Source organism: Hyaena hyaena, unplaced genomic scaffold (genome assembly GCF_003009895.1).
Source record: "Hyaena hyaena isolate Hyena2069 unplaced genomic scaffold, ASM300989v1 scaffold_30, whole genome shotgun sequence".
Taxonomy (NCBI): domain Eukaryota; kingdom Metazoa; phylum Chordata; class Mammalia; order Carnivora; family Hyaenidae; genus Hyaena; species Hyaena hyaena.
The window spans coordinates 1,988,775-2,007,607 of NW_024080662.1; the positions used below are offsets into that span (position 1 = coordinate 1,988,775).

The 18,833-nt window shown below is 49.0% G+C and overlaps 2 protein-coding genes and 1 long non-coding RNA gene across 8 annotated transcripts; 1 reads left to right on the top strand and 2 right to left on the bottom strand.

Annotated features, from left to right (window-relative positions):
* Nucleotides 1-63: 63 nt before the first annotated feature.
* TREX1 (three prime repair exonuclease 1) lies at nt 64-1,909 on the bottom strand. Its single transcript, XM_039228166.1, has 2 exons — nt 1,357-1,909; nt 64-1,058 (listed from the first exon to the last, which is right to left on the bottom strand). The coding sequence occupies exon 2, from the start codon at nt 1,035-1,037 to the stop codon at nt 93-95; it is 945 nt and encodes a 314-aa protein (XP_039084097.1). The 5' UTR covers nt 1,038-1,058; nt 1,357-1,909; the 3' UTR covers nt 64-92.
* A 101-nt stretch (nt 1,910-2,010) lies between these two features.
* On the bottom strand, nt 2,011-15,860 carry LOC120229276 (ATR interacting protein). Of its 5 annotated transcripts, none has more exons than XM_039228164.1 (14): nt 15,535-15,860; nt 13,614-13,744; nt 12,327-12,497; nt 10,607-10,725; nt 9,296-9,453; nt 7,837-7,938; nt 7,374-7,503; nt 6,492-7,181; nt 3,762-3,898; nt 3,509-3,600; nt 3,039-3,119; nt 2,580-2,832; nt 2,271-2,304; nt 2,097-2,172 (listed from the first exon to the last, which is right to left on the bottom strand). In XM_039228164.1, coding segments are annotated over exons 1-14 (2,346 nt in total). In that variant the 5' UTR covers nt 15,782-15,860; the 3' UTR covers nt 2,097-2,171. The 5 variants fall into 5 exon arrangements, with proteins under 5 accessions (XP_039084091.1, XP_039084094.1, XP_039084096.1 ...); XM_039228162.1 differs by having other exon boundaries at nt 2,271-2,307; XM_039228160.1 differs by lacking the exon at nt 2,271-2,304 and having other exon boundaries at nt 2,011-2,172.
* Nucleotides 2,828-14,348, top strand: LOC120229279. 2 transcript variants are annotated; one of them, XR_005527703.1, is made up of 3 exons: nt 2,828-2,924; nt 5,647-5,785; nt 13,703-14,348. It is a non-coding gene; the product is annotated as an uncharacterized LOC120229279 (long non-coding RNA). The 2 variants fall into 2 exon arrangements; XR_005527704.1 differs by lacking the exon at nt 2,828-2,924 and adding an exon at nt 3,856-3,932.
* Nucleotides 15,861-18,833: the final 2,973 nt, after the last annotated feature.

The following is an 18,833-nucleotide window of genomic DNA, read 5'->3' on the forward strand; positions in this document are numbered from 1 at the left end:
GCAGGAGGCTCTAAGGCTGCCAAGGAGGGTAGAGGTGAGTGGCCACTCAGTGCTGTGGGGGTGTCTTTATTAGTTAGAATTTCCTTCTTGGCCTATTGCCCAGGTGTGGCCAGGGACAGCCCATACAGCATGGCTATTGCCAAGGTCAGGAAGGCCAGCATGCCCAGTGGGGCCAGCAAGCCCTCCCTGGGTGAGGCTCCAGGGGCCTTCATTGGAAGAAGGGCTTTGGGCTTTCTGCCCCTGCCAAGGTTTGGACTAGTGTCCCTGGCTCCAGCCAGGGATACAGTGGCTGTGGTGGCAGATGGTCCTGGTTTGGTTCCAGCAGAGGCTATGACCCTGTACATGGGCTTGACAGTGCTGAAGGGTCTGGCGTGAGCATCCAGCCACTGCAGCAGGGCCTGTGGCCTCCACTGACAGATGCTGAGCAGGGTTAGGACGTCCCCCTCTGCCATGTGGGAGTCCGCTGGGGCCTGCCCGTACAGGCGTGTGTAGATGCTGCTCAGGCTGTAGCTCTTCCTTGGGCCATGCTCCGAGGGGCTGCCGGCTCGCTCCAGGGCCTTCAAGGCAGCAATGCTATCTACACAGAAGGCACCATCCAGAACACTGGCCAGGCCTAGTGAAGCTAGCTCTGCTTGGAGCAAGGGGAAGTCATAGCGGTCGCCGTTGTGTGCCACAAGGCACCAGGGCTGTGGCTGGCGCTGCAGGAAGGCGTGGAGCAGGTTGGCCAGGTCGGCATCAAAGCGTTGACGCCCGTGAGCTGCTAGCACTGCTGTGCTCAGGCCCGTGATCTTACTGGCTTCTGGGCTGCAGGCCTTCCCTGGAGCCACACACAGAGAGAGCTTGTCCACCACCCGAGGTGGTGGGGGCACTGTGGGAGGCTGCCCCTGAGGAGTGGGTAGGCTCTCCAGGGCACATCTGTGGATGGCTAGCAGGCACAGCTCCGTGACCTTGGGCCGGGAGGAAGGCAGGCCAGTGGCCTCCAGGTCCAAGAAGATGAGGGTCTGCACAGGACCCAGGGGTGGGGCCTGCGAGCCCATGGTGGGTACCTGCCGATGAGCCTGGGGAGGAGCATGGGGTGGGGAGGGGGTGTATGAGTGCCCAGTGGAAAGAGCTGAAGCTGGTGGGAGTAGGGTGGGCAGGAACACATCTTTGGCCTTCTCTGCACAGGCTAGCACTGTCGGTGAGCTCCAAGACCTGTTTCCAGAGCAGGAAGCCAGAGAGGGTGGGGTAGTTTCCTAAGGGGGACCGGCACTTTCAACTGTTTGGGGGGAAGGCTTGGCTCCTCCCCTAGGGCCCACCTAGTCTGGGCCTGGGGCCCTCCCACCCTGCCCCATCCCCAAAGGGGTCCTCACTTACCAAGTAGCAGGCAGGCAGCAATGACTCGGGTGCAGTCTGGCTGGTTCTTGCTGCTGGCAGCAGTGGCGGGAAGCGAAACTTAGTGTGAACCCGCCTATGGGCTGTCCTGTGCGAGGCCCGCCCTGCTTGTCAGCCTGCCAGGTCTGCCCCTCCCCAGCCTCCCCCCTTGTGACTCCCTGAAGGCCTCAGACCTACAGCTGCGGGCCTGCTGGCTGGCACAGTGTGCCAGAGCCCTCACGCCATGAGAACCAGCCCAGAAGATGAGGGCAGTGTGCCCAGGCCATTGGGGAAGACTAGCTCCAGGCCTCACGCCTGCCAGGAACCCCTGCTGTGGCCACTTTGCACCCACTCCTTGCCCCCACTTTCTCGGGTCTCCCCGGTGTAGGCCAGGGCTGATGGCTGCCTCCCCTGCCACAGGATGGTTTCTTCTCATGGCCTCAGCCCAAAGCGATGACTCAGGACAATTCCATGGGCAGGGCAGGGCTCCTTCCTCAGGGCAGATTTGTTACCATGGGGACAGGGTCTCAGCCTGAGCCAAGCCCGGGACAGGAAGAAGGAACCCAGCCTTCCCTGGATCCCGCTCCTGCGCCATCCCTCCCACTCAGATCATCCCTCCGACACAGATCAGACTCAGGAAACATCACACGGCTGGCGTGTTCTCAAACAGCCCTTCACTGCTTTTAATCACTTGATGTGGTGAGGAAAGTAGTGGTTCTAGTGCCACCATGTGGCTCTGTGCTCACTGGCCTCAGCTACAGTCCATCTCGGGGTCTTCCACATCCGTTTCAGCAGCACAGAGGTCATCCAGGGCTGCCTCTGAGCCAAGAGAAGAGAGCTGTATGGTGAAGGGCCGGAGGTGCTGGGCACTGGGGGGGGAGACCCACCGCTCCTCCCCCACGCCCGCAGGAACTGACCAGTCCCTTTCACGCCCAGGCCTTGCTCCCTCAGCTACTGCAAGCAAAGTGATACAAAGGCAATTCAGACAGTGATGTTTCTGGAAAACCCGTGGCTCTGCCAGACCAACTCAACAGATACAAGCAAAAGGCAGCCTGCTAAGCTCAGAGGAGAACCAGAGCAGCAAGACAAGTGTGACCCCAGTGCTGGCAAAGGCTGCATGGAGGGAAAACTGCTGACTTAAGGCCAGGAAGTCTGAATTGCCCATGAACTTCAGGGAAACCCCCATATGTGGGCTGGGGCAGACAGGGGTCCTCCTGCCGGCTTACCTTCACAGTCTGTCACATCAGGAAGCCCTCGAATCAGCATGCTGACCCCTGGCATCACCTGGTCGTACTGATGCAGGACCTCCACGCAGTGCACAGTGAAAAGCTTGTCCTTCTGGGAGAGGCTGTGCAGCAGCAACACCGTGTCCCGCAGACACCGCACTGTTCGCTTTTGCTGCTCAGTCCTCGGGGCCACCCCTGCCCTCCGCACTGTCAGCCACTGTCTGTGCAGCATCACTGTGAGCGCTCTGACCACCTAGGGGGAGGACGACGACTGAGGCCAGGTCTCAGGGTTCCTGCATCCTAACAGCCTGCTCAGCTGGACAGCACCTTTCCTAACCATCCCAGGTGAGGAGGGCTCTGGGTGGCAGCACCAGGGTTACAAGGCGTAGGGGGGAGATCCTTGCATAGGGTCACCTCTCTCGCCCCGAGAGCTGCCACGCTGCTGGCCGGTGTACTCACCTCCACGTTGCACTGGCAGTTAGAGCCAGTGACCAGGGAGGCAGGACTCTGCACACCGAGCTTAGCCAGGAGCCACACGGCCTAGAACAAGAGCAGACTATTCCATCTGTGGCAGACGAGAGCCTGATCACAGTGAGGGCTTTCTCAGGCTTCTCCTACAAGTGCTCCAGGTTCCTGTAGCAGCTGTGGCTCCACACAATGACATCCAAAGGGGGTGGGGGGAGGTAGGGGGGCTTCTCGGGCTAGACTCAGAATCAATACCTGTCTCATCAGCAACCCACTTGCCTCCAGGCCCCAAAGCCAGGGTAGGATCAGTTATTAGGCAGCTCTGCCAAGTTCTGGGACACCCTGGGGTCTACCTGTTTTGTACCTGTGCAGTGTGGAGCCCCCAAACTGAGTTTACCTTCTTAGAAGCTAGGTAAACTCTTGCCCTTAGGTGGGGTAGGGTGGTGAGGGTCTGGAGTTTTTACCTCTTGTTCTAGTTGAAGCCACTGTGTCTCCGAGGCCACTTTATCAGGCCTTGATGTGATGTACATGTACAGCAGCAGGAGGAGGCAACCTTCTGAAAAAGATGCCCCACCTCTCATTCAGGGTCCCCTTCTTACCCAGAGCCCAGGGCACAAGCTGCAGAAGCCCTCAGGAGGCCTCTGACCTGTCCCTGCCACCACCCTTCCTTCCAACCTGCAGGGGCCACCCAGCCGCCCGCCCCCTGCCCTGCTTTACCTGAGCCGGAGCAGAGCTGAGGCGCGAGCTTCTCATGGTCCACCAGGAGGGAAAGGAGCTCAACAGTCAGCAGCACGCTGGGCAGGGGGCTCTCGGGGCTGAGGCACTGTGGCAGTACCCGGAACACACCCTGGAGCCTAAAGCACAGGGGCCCGGAGACACGAGACACTGGTAACCCAATCCCACAACCTACCCTCATTTTCACCAGAGGGAACAGGAAATTTTGAGCAGGCAGGTACAAGGACGAGCCATGTTCGGACCTGGCTTCAAATGCTAGCCAACCACCATGTATTTGCTGGGACATCTGTTTCCTGTGAACGAGGCGGTACGAGCCTTCACTGTGCTATTGCTGTGGCTTAGAGAGGACAGGCCCTTGCCAGGCACAGTGCCACCTGTAAATGGAGGATGCCTCCTTGGGGTGCCTGGCTTCTACACTCTTCCTGGGGTCTTTCTTGCCTCTGTTCTCAAATAGGGAGGGAGGTCTTAACTTGGGTGTGAGAGGGTGTTATGAGCCCACTACCAGGGGGCTGGCCAGGTTCCATAAGTGACAAATGTGGAGTTGGCTATGGTTGGACCTTATGAGACCACTTGCTGGCAGACCGTTTTTGCAAATACCAGATCCCCTGTTACCACATATGAGAAGGTGCTCACTTGGGGTGTACATGGGTGAGGGGCTCTGGGTACACTCTCCCTGAGGTCTCATGGGCAAAGGGAACTAAGGAACCACGTCTCAAGACAACCACTGCTAATTTGCTCGAACTACACAGCCTTGTGGGTGGGGAGAGGGGCAATTCTACATGCGCCCCACTTCATGCATCTGCAGTGTCTTAGCACACACCATCAAGGGCTAAGAGTATTTTTCAGTACACCACTAGGAAGCAAGGCCTCATTATCTGGGGTGAAATCATTTTAGAGCAAATCCTCTACAGTGGATAAGCTGAATGTTTCAGTCCCCAGAGAGCGTGGAATTTTGTAGGAGACTGGGATTTAACCTGGTGGTTACTCAATTTTGTCGTTAGAAGTGGTCTGTAATCCCTAGTCCCTGAAACTCTCTGCAAGAAAAATCCATCTTTACATATGACACAGTGGTTTCTAAATTGTTTTTGGATAGCATCAGAGCCTTAAAAAAAATTTTTTTTCCCAGCGTCCCCAAACACACAATAGAGAATAGTCCTAACTGTTCTGTTTGAAGCTGGGGATGAGACCTCTTTGCTCAAAAGCCTCTGCCTGCCAGTACCCTGGAAATGACCCAGGACCATGGCTATACCAGATACAGTAGGAAGACGGGTCTGAGGGGATGATTTATCCTCAAGCCTGGGTGGGCAAAGGTGCCCTTTATGTGACTGCTGCCTGCCTGGCTACTTGTGTTGCATCGCATACTCGTGTAGAGCCTTGGTGGCATGTGTCCTTAGCTGTCACGCCAAGGTGAGCAGGAAGCTGTGTGGTAGTAGGGTTCATCCTGCAAGATGTAGGAATTCTGAAGCACTGAGTGGGAGATGGTGCCAGACCGCGATCAAGGGCAAGTCAGGGAGGCTGGCTGGAAACTCACCCTGCGCATTCTCTCCATTCATACAATACGGAGTGCTTACAGTGAGCCAGGCTCCATGCTAGGTGTGAGGATGCAGGGCTCTGAGGGTGTCACATGAGCTAGTGAACAGAAGGCATCTGTGTGGCCTATGGTAAGCATCCATTAAATAGCTGTTTTTTCATATCACTGTGGACAAGCTCACCAGGAATGAAATGATAGTGTATCTACCAAGAGAACTGGTAAAAAGTGGTTCCTGGTATTCATTCAACAAATACGAAACAAGCAACCAGCCACTGTGAGGTAGGTCCATGCCAGACACGTTGGGTGATGCTTCTGTACCTGTTGTGTCGCCCACAGTACACTGCAGTACTGTGTCTGGCTCTGAGGACCACCTTTGGGATGGACCATACCAACTGGAGTATCTTCAGAAGGAAACCAGGATCCAGAAGTGTTTTGGGGAAAACAAGTATGCTGAGCTCAAAGACAAAAGCTTAAGGTAAGTGCAGCCAGTGGAGTTGCTCCAAATAGGACTGGCCTCTTGGTGGCGTGCTGAGGGGGGGAGACAGGATTTTTGGCTGAGGAGATGGGCTGGATGGTGGTTAGAGTTCTTCCCAGTCTTGAGGCTCTGGAATCCCAAGTCAAGAATTTACAACAATAGTGCTCATGACCTAGGTTCACTATACAGCCACTTCCAACAAACCTTACAAGGAACAGGTAACCTATGGCTCGTGCCAGAGGTGGGCACAAGAAGGATGGGCACATTTCCAGCAAGGTCAGCTTATGGGCTGCAGACCTACCCCACACCCTCTGCTTCCTTAGGGAACCTCACCAAACTTAAATGTGGTGTGATACATGGTCTTCACCTGATCCATGGCCTAGGTTCAAGGCTCTTGGTTCAGTCTTTGTCTGGCCTGGGAGCAGGACACTTTCCCATAGTGTCTTAAAAGCCTTTCATCACATGTGTCTTGCTTACCTGCTGTACAGAGGCAGAATTCAGCCAAGTAAACCACTTCTTTGGTTCTCCTAATACCTGGCCCCACTTTCTATCACTTCAGAACTCCCTGAACAAGGCCTCAGAATATAAAACCAAGGCTTAGCACTGAGCCGTATAGATCAGATGTGGGCAAAATATAAGGGCAGGATAGACCTCAAGAGGTCAGGTAAGACCCACAAAGCAGCATGACTCCCATGCTGTGTTATACCTGGGCAGGAAATCAAAGGAAGCGTTTTCAGCTAATTTCACCAAAATCTTAAGACACTGGCTCAGGACACTGGCTTGAAGATGACCCGCTGCTGCAGAAGAGAAAGTCAACAGTTGAAGAAGCATCTTCAGTAGCGGATGCTGGCCTTGGTCATTGGTAAGCCCCCTAGGGGCTGAGGACACATCCTCATGATCTTGCCTGTGAATCAGACTCTGGTTTCCTTCCCTAGTGGCAGAATCCACCCCTGCATCTGACAATATTAGGCGGACGACCGCTCCGCTGTGGCACACCAGGTGCTGAAGAACACTAAGTGAAGCCACAGAGAAGCCTTCCAGGTTGCAAAGTGAGTCCTCGAGGCTGGCCTCTCCTCCAGAGCTCACACAGGAGGAACTTGTCGGTGAGTCTGCAGACGCTCCACTTCTCTTGACTGCTGCCAAATCTTGCAGAACCTGGCAGTGTAAGCCGATAAAGAACTGTACCAGGGGAAGGAGATGCACGGCCCCGGGAAGCTGGCAGAGTGGGAAGGCCCTTCTGCCTCCCTCTGCTGGGTCTCCATCACATGAGCCTTCATCCCTGGCAACCAGGTTCAATCCAGTAAGTGCCAGGTTCTGGGCTTCTCTCAGGGCCATGTGGGGAAATGACCCATCTCGACAACCTGTGGTCCTCAGGCTTGGAATCCCAGTCAAGGTACTAGCAGCAAATACAAAAGAAAACACACAAGTGTGAGACAGATACAAGATCAAGGGCCCTAAACAGCCTATCTACCAAAGTCTCTAGTTTCCCCACCCAGCACACAGACCTCCCAGGCTGGCCAGGACCAGAAAGGAACTTGCTTCCTGGGAACTCCTTCCTAAACGAGCGTTTTAGGAGTCTGAGGTTTACCTGCCATACGCCAGTGGCTGCAGTAGGGTGCTGGCAGGAGCCTCAGAACAACTGCTCACAAGGTGGCACAGACCTAGGGATGACCCTGGGATCAAAGGCTGCTTCAGGAGGAGGTTTATCAAAATGGAACCTACAGAAGAAAAGGTGATTCTAGAAGGTTCTGACAAGGGAAGCCTTTTCTGTGGCTTCAGAAGGAAAAGTGAGGATTCCTTGGATGCTAACAGTCCTCTAAGCTGCCACTGAGCCCCACTGGAATGCCTGTAGGTGCTGAGGGCTCTGGGACATACCTGCTCTTGGCCCCTTCTATTTTATAGTCTTCTGCTTAAGTTATAGACTGTTACTCCCCTGGACCCTCTGAAGGACTGCCTGGAGTGCTGGTTCTCAGAGGCAGTTCCACTGTAGCACAGCAGAGGACGCCTGGAGCCGAGTAGGCCTCCTGCACACAGAGCAGGGGCTCTGGTACCTTGAGTGTTTGATCTCTGCATCCAGCTGTCAACCAGACTTTTCTGCGAGTCTTCTTGCTTAATGGGGTCACCTCCAAGATTGTGGCTCTTATTCTCTACAACTAAATAAAATGTGAATCAAACTTGAGCACAAAAGCACAGGTATATCGAAACTCTTAAACGTACCAAGTTTTACTTTTTTTTTTTTTCCAAGTAAACTCTACCCCCAGTATGGGGCTCGAATGCACGACTCCAAGATCAAGAGTCACATGCTCTATGGACTGGGCCAGCCAGGCTCCCCATAATGAGTTTACAACAGAGATTGTTCTACTTCTTCAACCTTGGATCAAAACAAGAACCAGAGCAACTCAAGAACCTTGCATCGTTGCCTTCCTCATGAAAAACAGTAACTCATACAAGGAAAGGAAAGCAAAAGAAAGTTGTTTGCCCCACTTTAAAATGATGCAATAACATAAAAGCAGTAACCACAAACACTTATTATGTGCCAGACAGACCCTGTTCTAAGAGCTTCACCAAGATTAGCTCATTTGTTCTTCAAAGCAACCCTAAGAGGAGGTGTTATCATTAGCTCTATTTTACATATAGGGAAACTGAGGCACAGGGGTTAAGGGACTTGCTCCAATCCCACGAGCCAGTAAGTAGTGTCACCAGGACTCCCGCCAGGCTAGTGGGCTCCAGTGCCTGCTCATGACACTATTCTATACTGTTTCTGTAGCTGCCAGATGCCAAAACTGTGAGTGGTTGAGGTTCTCAGAGTGGCATGAGGGCCAACAACTTGAAAGTGTTGATGGTGGTAGGGGTGACGTACTGGAATGATAAGATAAACTGACACAGCACATTCTCAGAGTAAAAACCTACCAGTGCTACACTGTGTCCCTCTATAAAGCAGTAGCATGCCCTCAGTCTGGACTGAGCTGTATAAACTCAAGACTGCAAGGAACACAGGTACCTGATACTAGCTGTGTTTCTGGTACATCAATGGATGGTCACTGGGGAGGTATTAAAATATGCCTGCAAATTCTACACATACTTCTCTTCAAAAAGTACAGCCTAGTTTCCTTCTCCTTGAACATGGCTTCTAACAAATGGAATGTGGCAAAAGTGATGCTATGGGACTTCTGAGGCTAGGCCATAAAAGGGATGGCTTCCACCTAGCTCTCTCTGGTTAGCTCTAGGGGAGGCCACCCACCAGTTATGAGGTCACCCAAGTAGCTCTGGAGAGAGACCCATATGTGGAGAAGAACTCTGTTGCCAGTCATGTGAGCGAGCCACTTTGAGTAGATCCTCCAGCCCTAGACAAGCCTTCAGTGATTCCTGTCCCCACAGAGACAAACCATCTCCTCTTTGCTCTGTCAGAACCATTGTCCCACAGAACCAGGAGAAGTACTTATTGTTATTTTAAGCTACAAGGTTGAATAATCGGTTACATAGCAACAGATGACAGACAGACTGACTTACCGTCTTTGCCCACCAGGGACTTGATTCCTGGTTCTGTCTGGAAGGGGTGGGGAAGGGACATGTTAGCACTAAAAGACTCCTTTGTAGGGAAAGATGGTTTTCCAAATTGTGGAGAACATGCTTCTGGCTTTATAGCCACAGAAGGACTTTTCCTAGGACTGGAAAAAGTTAAGTATGAAAGCCAAGTAATGATTCTGCTAAAACCACTTAAAATACTTGGTTATAAAACTTCTAACAAATGTTCACTTTTCATGTTTAAATGTTAAACCTGTTCTGGCCCATAGCCAACAGTCTAGATGTTTTGACCAAAGGTTTTATCTATTATATATTAGTCATTCTTTGTCAGGATTGCAGTGCAAAATTCAAGGCATTTGATCCAAATGGTTGAAAAACTCCTTCTTCTAATCACCCAAAACATTGGCCATAATTCCATTACAACTTCCAATTCCACCGAATTCTGTTTAATGTGGAACAACCTCTTATTTAATAGTTCCCAGGGGCTGAATTCAAAGATTTTTGGTAGAAAGAGGGTCTATTAAAAGGCATGTTGTGTCTTGCAACTTGAAAACAGCCAGTTCCTCAGTACCAGGTTTTTGTGTTAGGGAAGCAGTCTTAACCCCCTGAGTGCATCAGGCAATGCCAAGAGCTGTCTGTCAGAGATGTGTGATGAGGTGTGGATGGACCCCTCTGCTTTCCTGTCTTATGTGGACTAGGCTAGGCAAGAAGAGTTTAATTTCACGCCCTGCCCATTATGAGCAAAGGAAGCAGAATGTTCAATATTCAGAAGAAGACACCCTGACCTATACTGTTCAAATTTCAAGGCTGCTGTCAACGGTGTGCCAGACTTCTCTGGCAGGCAGGAGGCAGGACAAAACCATTAATAAGCTGATCACATCTGCAGCAAAGGCAAGGGCTATTAGACAAAGGTCCCAAGGCAGCAAATGAGAAAAAATATACCAAGTAGTTGGGACTGAAATACGCTTATACTTGGGACAAAATTGATTATTTGAAACAAATTACATAAAAATGAAGACTGGGTCACCCCAAAAGTTCAGAGAGCATCTTTACAGCCCTGTTTTAGTCCTGAGTATAAAGTCCTTTAGAGAGGAAGCTCTTCTAGAGTGTGAGGCCTTTATGCTGTGATGTGCCAAACCATTCAAGTCTCATCTAAACCACCTTCAAGGCCTTCAGGAAAGAGGATCTATGTCCAGATGGCAAAGTTTAAATGGGCTTAACTCAAGACTAGCCTGACATTACTCGGACTTTCTAATAAACCATGCAAAACAACTCTCCCTCCAGCACCATCATTACCTGGCATGGAGAATAGAGGGAGCAGCCAATTTATTTGCTCGTTCACTGCTTTGAAGCTTTGTCCTTAATTCATTCATCTCTGCATCTTTAAATTGGAGTTCAGACTGCAATGACTGGAGCTGGAAGGCAAAAGCAACATACTTCCTGACCCATCATACGTGCAAATATATCTCTGGGCCTCAAAGCCTCAAGCTCATAAAGGAAAACAAAACAATGAGAAATAAGTATGAAAGTCTGCTGTGACATAGACACCCTATAATATCAAGCTTTCCCCTTCTTCCTCAAAGACAGCATGGTATTCTCGAAAGACATTTTGACCCGAACTATTGCAAGGTAGTTTGGTGAAGGTTCAAATACCATTTACTCAGCCTCTCTAAACTCTGGCTTATCTGTAACACAAACCCCTGTCTTCGTGGTGGTGGTGGGGGGGATTAAATAGGAAGGATGAATGTGAAAAACCCAGCCTAGAGCTTGGTAAGGTGCCTTATTGCACAGGAACAGGTTGGCCTTTTGATGGATATAGTGGTGCACAATTCCAGGTCTTCTTGACCAAAACCCCACGCATCATGGGAGACCTGCTCCGCCCATGGCCAGCAGTAACTGCTGTTGTCCCCTGAGCATGCTCCGTGCCGGGTATAGCACCAGTCGCAGCACCTGGCACAATATGTGTGGGGCTGTTTAAATCTTACAGCAGCCCTTCTAGTTATTTCCTGGGACAAATAATGGAAATGAATCACAGAGCTGAAGTCATTACCCTGAGGGCTCCACTCATATGTGATAAAGCCCGGATTCAAACTCTAGTTTGTCTGATTACAACTCCCTTGCTCTTCATCATGTATGCAGAAGGACAACTACCACATAGTGTTGGGCACAGGTTAGTGCTTCTTTAAAGTTTGCTAATTTGCTGAATGAATGGCAGAATAAGACCCATTCCTTGAGACTGAAGCCTTGGGAAGTGCTGAAGGAAAGTGGCGGTATGTATGAGTATCTACTAATCTCTTTCCACAACAGCAACTCCCTCCCCTGAGAAACAATCATTTCCCTACCTCTATGTGATTTCAATGTGAGCTGTCATCTCTGTGGTTACAGTGAATGGGCCAGGGATAGGCACCTGTCCCAGGTTAGACCAATCATAGCCTTGAGATGAAGGAGCTCAAATTTTCAGTCTGCTCTGAAGCTAAGAAATATGAACCCAGGTGCTTCTGGAGAACACATCCTTTACTATAGGATGGAGTCTGTCTATAGACTAGGGAGTAAAGATGAATCCTGGCAAGGCCCAAGTCATTCAAGGCCCCAGCACACCTGTTTTTTCCCAGACTTAGTTATGGAAATTAATACATTTCCTTTTGGCCTAAGCTAGGTCAACTGAGTTTCTGATCTGCCAAAAAGTTCTTACTTAAGTCTGTTTCTGGAAAGTCTAAGCTGTTGATTTATTCCTGCCAAGACCAACTGCCACAACTACCACAGCAAAGCAGTTTCAACTTAGTCGTTTTACAAACCACATGCAGAGCCTGGAAAAAAAGCATATGCAATTAACTGAAAGCAGAAATTATTTAAGACAAAAAAAAAAACAACTGTTGAAATATTCCTGGAAGATTTACAGTCTTTTTGGTCATTATTGCTTCTAAAAGAACTCAGTGAGCAAGCAAAGCTTGTGTCCAAAACAAGAAGGAAAAAAAAAAAAAAAGGAAAAGGGAAAAGCAAACCAGCTCTGGGTCACCTTTTTGGAAAATTCTTTTTCTTTGTCACTGAGCGCTTGAGTTTTCTCTTGCTCAAGGAGGAAATGTGATCTTCTCTGTTCCTCTAGAATGGATTCTGTCTGATGCAGTGAGTCCCGCAAAATTTTTATTTCTCCATTTTTAATGAGAACTTCTTCTTCCATTGTTTTCATCTGTAAATCCCAAATAAATCTTGTGAAAAGCTCGTAAGGCAAACTTATATATGTACTTGTTTCAAAATATAGCTGGGGAGATGGAGAAAGCATATGTAAAACCATGTTCTACAGACCAATGAGTCATCAAAATATATCCATACCAACTAGTTACCACCATGGTCAGTGAGGCCCGCTCATGGGACAGGTGACCTTCAGAAAGCTTAAGGAGACACTGTCATTCACACATGCAGATTTTGTAGGTTCTAGTAGGTATTAAACAATCTGGGTCACATACTTCACAGATCGCAAGTTTCATACTATGTTTCTAGTTTTCCCTACAGATGGTCACATAAAGGATGTTTGCTTTTTTGTAAAACTGCTAATGAATACAGTAGCCATTATGATGTTGTGTTCCTTATATAAGACATATGCTATAAATTTATCTCAGTGCTATGTCAGAAAGTTTGTATCTCTTTTTGAATCTGATGTAGTTTCCTTTATTGCCTAATTGTTAGGAACTAGGATTTGGTTTCTTTTCAGTTAAAATTTTCTGGCTTTATTTCCCCAGCCTTCTCTCATTTCATGGTGACAAATCTGGACTCTTGTTTTTTATTATTTTATTTTAGAGTTTATTTGAGAAAGAGAGAGCAAGCGGGGGAGGGGCAGAAGGGGAGGGAGAGAGAGCATCCCAAGCAGGCTCCTCACTGTTCATGCACAGAGCCAATGTGGGGCTCAAACCCATGAACCATGAGATCATGACCTAAGCTGAAAACAAGAGTCAGTCGCTTAACTGACTTGAGCCACCTAGGTGCCCCTGGACTCTTGTTTTAAAACTTTTATATATTTCAGGGGTACCTGGGTGGTTTAGTTCATTAAGCATCCGACTTCAGCTCAGGTCATGATCTCACAGTTTGTGGGTTCAAGCCCCACATCAGGCTCTGTGCACAGCTCAGAGCCTGGAGCCTGCTTCAGATTCTGTGTCTCCCTTTCTCTCTGCCCCTTCCCTGCTCTCTTTCTTTCTCAATAATAGATAAACATTAAAAAAAATAAAAACTTCTATATATTTTTTTCTACAATGCTTTGTAACATATGCATAAGTACATAAATTAGCTATAAAAACCACAAGTCACTTACCTTTTCTTTAAGTTCTTTGTATTGTGCCTGAAGTACCTCTAATTCAAAATTATCTTTAACTGGAACATATTCTCTGTTTTTCCCTGCAGGAGTTTTTGACATCCCATCTAATCTGGGGACCTTATGAACATCTGTAAAAAACAGTTCCCATATACTTTTCAGGATCCAACTTTTGCCAGTCAATGCTGAAAAGAATCACTCTTGAAAGCAAATTAGAGAAAGATCTAGTAAGCAATATAGGTATTTTCCAACCTAAGAACAGATTCAAACTCATAAACGATCCTTATGAAATAACGGATCCTGCCACTCCCCACCCCTCAATTTTAAGAATGTCATCTAAAGGCTGAAAAGGTGCTGCAGGGACCTCACTGGTCAGAACTTGGTGATCTGTTATTCAACATTATTTACTGAGCACCTATACCTATACCTAGTGAGCACCAGGCACAATCTAGTCTCTAAAGGTATGATGGTGAGCAAAATGGATACAGCCCTTACACTCATGGAGCTTACAGAACATTCAAAAATGATCGCACAAATAACTAAAATTACAACTGTGATAAGAGCTACACAAGAGAACAAGTATAGGAAAGCCAAGTATATGGATCCAACTGGAATGATTGGAAGGCTTCCCAAGGAAGTGATGACCAAGGCGAGAGCTGAAGAACAAGCAGGAATTAAGCAGATGAGTGGGGATGGGGAATGGATGGGAAGAATACTCAGTGTACAAGAAACAGCAATGTGCAATTTTTGTAAAGATGCCAGGAGAACTCAAGAAATGAAGGCAGATCACTGTGGCTCGAACCCAGAAAGAGTGGGAAAGGGCCAGACCATGCGGGGCCTTGTAGGACATGATATGGACTTTGATCTTTATACTGGAGGCAGTGGGAAGTTATGAAAAGGCTTTCTTTCAGTAGGGATGTTCACTTGTATTTGTGTGAGACAAAGCCAGATTTGAGTTCTGAAAAGATCACTCTGGCTGTGGTGTAAAGTCTGACTTATAGGGAGTCAAGGCTAGAAACAAGGAGACCATTTAGCAGATTATCTCCAGAGGAAGGGATGATTGTTACATAGATCAGGGAGAATGGTAGAGATAATGGAAAGAGGCTAGGTTCCAGAGATGGATTAAGAAGATAAAGTTACAGGACTTGGAAAGGAATTAGATGTATGGTCAAGGAAGGGGAACTGTCATCTTGTGCCACCCGATGGAGAAGTGGTACTAGTCATGGTTGTACAGAATATTTGGTCATTAACGAATGTTTTCTGAATGTCTGCTTTGCCAGACAGATGCAAGTTGCCCTCAAAACATTAATCCTTCTGTGAGTCCCACAAGACTTTACTCATTCACCAGCTAGAAAGTAAGCTCCTGAAGAAAGGAGTTTTTGTCTTTTGTTCATTGCTAAGTGTGCTGCAGTTCCTAAGATTTTGGACACCTACTACGATTTACTGGCTGTATAAAGGAATAAACCTCTTTCATCTCTTGCCTCAATTAGGCCCTCTTATGTTCATGTGGTCCAAGGAGGACAGTAATCTGTTAGATCTAAAGCCTCTCAAACGTGTCACAAGAATGGTCCCCATGCGTAGGTAGTGATGGTTCTGATGATGGTGGTAGTCGTGTTCCAAGGACCTTTGCCTAGAACCAAAAACTTCGTGGCCCAAACTTTAACTACAGGAAAATATTAACTGAGCTTTCTGAATTTCCAATCAGCTATTTGACATTCTTGATAACAGTTCTCCCCTACTCAAAGGACCTTCTGGGACACAACTGCTGCCTAAATGAAGCCGTTCCTATATTTTGAGAAGGGCAGTGTGGGTGCAAGACACCGGGGCAGCGGTCGCCGTGGGGTTCCGAAGCCACAGCCATCACGTAGGTCTGGCGAGGTCTGCACCACCCTCCGGGGAAAAGGCCCCGAGGCGCACTCACTGGACACGTCCCGGGGAGCGGCCGGGCACTGGCTGAGGGCCTGCGACGCGAGGATGTCGAGCTCCTCCAGGTCGTCGGCGGTGAAATCCCCGTGCGCGCCGAACGGGTCTTCGGGGTCCGGGGCGGCGGCCACGGGGAAGCCCCGGGCTCGCTTGCTCGGAGGGTGCCCGATACTGGGCAGTGGGCCAGAGCTAGGCGCCGGGAGCCCGGTCCGCCTCCTGCTGCCCGGCGCGGGGGTTCCAGCCATGCCTCTGCTGGTCAGTCTCCCAGGGCACCGAGGAAGGCCTGCTCGACTCGAGGCCAGAAGGCTGGACCAACCGCCCGCGCGCCGCCGCTTGCCTCAGCCGCTCGGGCCACGCCCCTGGGCCCACGGGCCAATCAGCTGCCAGCTGGCCGGCGCAGAAGAATGATCTAATCTGAACGCGTCGCAGTGCTCTGCTGAGTGCCCGCCTTCCTCGGTGTCGCCCCGCCCTCCCAGCCCAGTTCTGCCCGTCGCTTAAATGCCGCCGGCTGGATGTCCGTGGCGGGTTCTGTGCACTGCTGTCCCCATTATTAGGGAATGGGCCCGAGGCTCACCAGCCTCACAGCGCGGGTGCCTCTGCACCCCCTCCCTGACATCCCGTATACAGTCGCGCTGGAGTTCGCCCTGTCATTCACACGTACACCTGTGAATCGAGACCCGCAGCATTCAAGGTTTTGCTCTCTGAGACTTCGCCGTTTTCCTCACACTGGACTCACCTCCCACATACCAGAGCCTCTCTCGAGGAGGAAGGAGTGGGAGAGCGGGGTTGGGTGAGGAGTATGAATACAGCTTTTGTGAGCAGACATCTTAGAGAATAGGAAATGTTTTGAATGTGTGCATTTGAGGTAGGTCTGGGGAAGAAAGGTGTAAGGAAAAGGGGTGATCCTGAGAACGATGTGCCTGTGTTGGAGAATGTGGGAACTGTCAGGCTGTTAACATTCATTTCTCTGGGAGTGGCTGGTTGTTTTTGTCCCAAGGACATGTCACAAATGAATGAGGCTCAGGAGGTCAAGAAAGGCCCCTTGAAAGTGGTACCTGGGTTGTCCTCCAGGTTGGGCAGGAGTTACGGAGTTAGCAAGGAGGCTGGCGTACAAGACTACTCAGACAAGAGTGCAACACCGACATGGAGGCCACACAAATGCCAGATAGGAGTTGTGGCAAAGAGAGAAGGTAAGGCTTCAAAAAGGAGCAGGACTCGGACCGGATTTTATTGGGCAGTCGTGGTGTGCTGGGCAGTTAGCAGGAACAGGGTGTTCCTTGCACATGCAGTGCCAAACTTAGCTTGTAAGTGTCCTATGAATGTTTATGAAAACTGGAAATGAAAGGGATTTAGTTGTCAGGATTTGGAAGGTCTTGAATACCTGAATTTAGTTTTTGAGACAACTAGTAGGTTGCTTCAGATAGCTGCCCAAATGTTGAACGCTTAATTCTTCATTGCTGCAGGTCTCTGGTCTTGTAAAGAGATAGGATTGTACTTCATTTGTCAGGAAGGATTAGGTTCCACCAAATAACAGTAGTAGCTGTCAGGGGCTGTGTGCTGGGACTGGCTTAAAAGGGTTGTTCTCAGCCCCACAGGGAATGCTTGAAGTCCAAAGGCGTGTGGGCTGTGCAACTTTCCAGGAGAGGGCCAAAGAAGACCCTTTATTCCCTCCTGTTAAATCAAGTACCTTAGAGTCATAACAGGCCTAAATCTATAAAAAAAAACCTTGTCCAGGGGCGTCTGGGTGGTTCAGTCGGTTAAGCAGCTGACTTCAGCTCAGGTCATGATCTCACGGTTCATGGGTTTGAGCCCCGTGTCGGGCTCTGTGCTGACAGCTCAGAGCCTGGAGCCTGTTTCAGATTCTCTATCTCCCTCTCTCTGACTCTCCCCTGCTCACGCTGTCTCTCCCTCTCTCTCTCAGAAATAAATAGAAAATATTTTTTAAAAATTAAAAAAAAATAAACTTTTTCCAGTTTTGACTTAGCAAAATCTGACTAGTTCCAGAGCCCTTTTTGAAAACAGAGAAAGCTTAGCATTACTAGCATAATTTCCAGTAGAATCAAGGGCCTAAAGGGGAAATCCAGAGACTCGTGCCTCTGAATTGTTCATATATAGAGAGGAATGCAACATATATATACATTTAGTATACTATATATACACATATATACACACACACACATATTGAAATGCAACATATATATACATTTAGTATACATTATGGCCTCTTGTCTCCTTCAGTTTACTCCTCCTGGAGTCAAGAGTGATAGATAATCAACAAATATTAGGAGGAAAAAATCAAACAGGGTAATAGACAGTTGGGACTACTACTTCATATAGAGTGGTAAGGGACGAGCTCACTACTTTCAGTCCTTTATTTTATTTTTTTTAATGTTTTATTTATTTATAGGAGAGAGAGAGAGAGAGAGAGAGAGACAGCGTGAGCAGGGGAGGGTCAGAGTGAGAGGGAGTCACAGACTGAAACAGGCTCCAGGCTCTGAGCTGGCAGTAAGCACAGAGCCCGACGCGGGGCACGAACCCATGAACCGCAAGATCATGACCTGAGCGAAAGTCGGACGCTCAACCGACTAAGCCACCCGGGCGCCCCTACTTTCAGTCCTTTAAAGGAAGGGAGGTAGTCTCCAGTATACAAATGAGTGACAAGCAGACACCAAGAGTTGGTGAAAATGGTGAGGCAGCTTGCTTGCAATATAGACCATTGTGGTGCGAGATGGATCAGAGGATGAATGGTGAATATAGGACAGGGAGTGGCATCCAGATCCCTTAAAGACTGGTCATTGTAGGGACTCTAGTTTTTGCCCTAAGAAGCCAATGAAGAATTCTGAGCCGAGAAGAGACAAAAGTAGGATTTTATTTTATTTTTTACTATTTTAATGTTTATTTTTGAGAGAGTGTGTGAGTGGGGGAGGGACATAGAGAGAGGGAGACACAGAATCTGAAGCAGGCTCCAGGCTCTGAGCTGTTAGCACAGAGCCCGATGTGGGGCTTGAGCTCACAAACCGTGAGGTCCTGACCTGAGCCAAAGTCAGATGCTTAATCAACTGAGCCACTGAGGTGTCCCAGGACTTTACAGTTTAATAAGAACATTCTGTTCTGAGTGAAGGTTAAACTGTAGGGGAGCAAAGGTAGGGGCAGGAAGACAAATTTGGATATGATTGCAGTAATCCAGGTGAGGGATTTTAGGTCAGAATGGGGGAGTGATACTGGAGGAAGTATATAGGGGCCAGATTTAATTTTGCTGATGGGTTGAATGTGGGATATAAGACATGAAAACCTAGC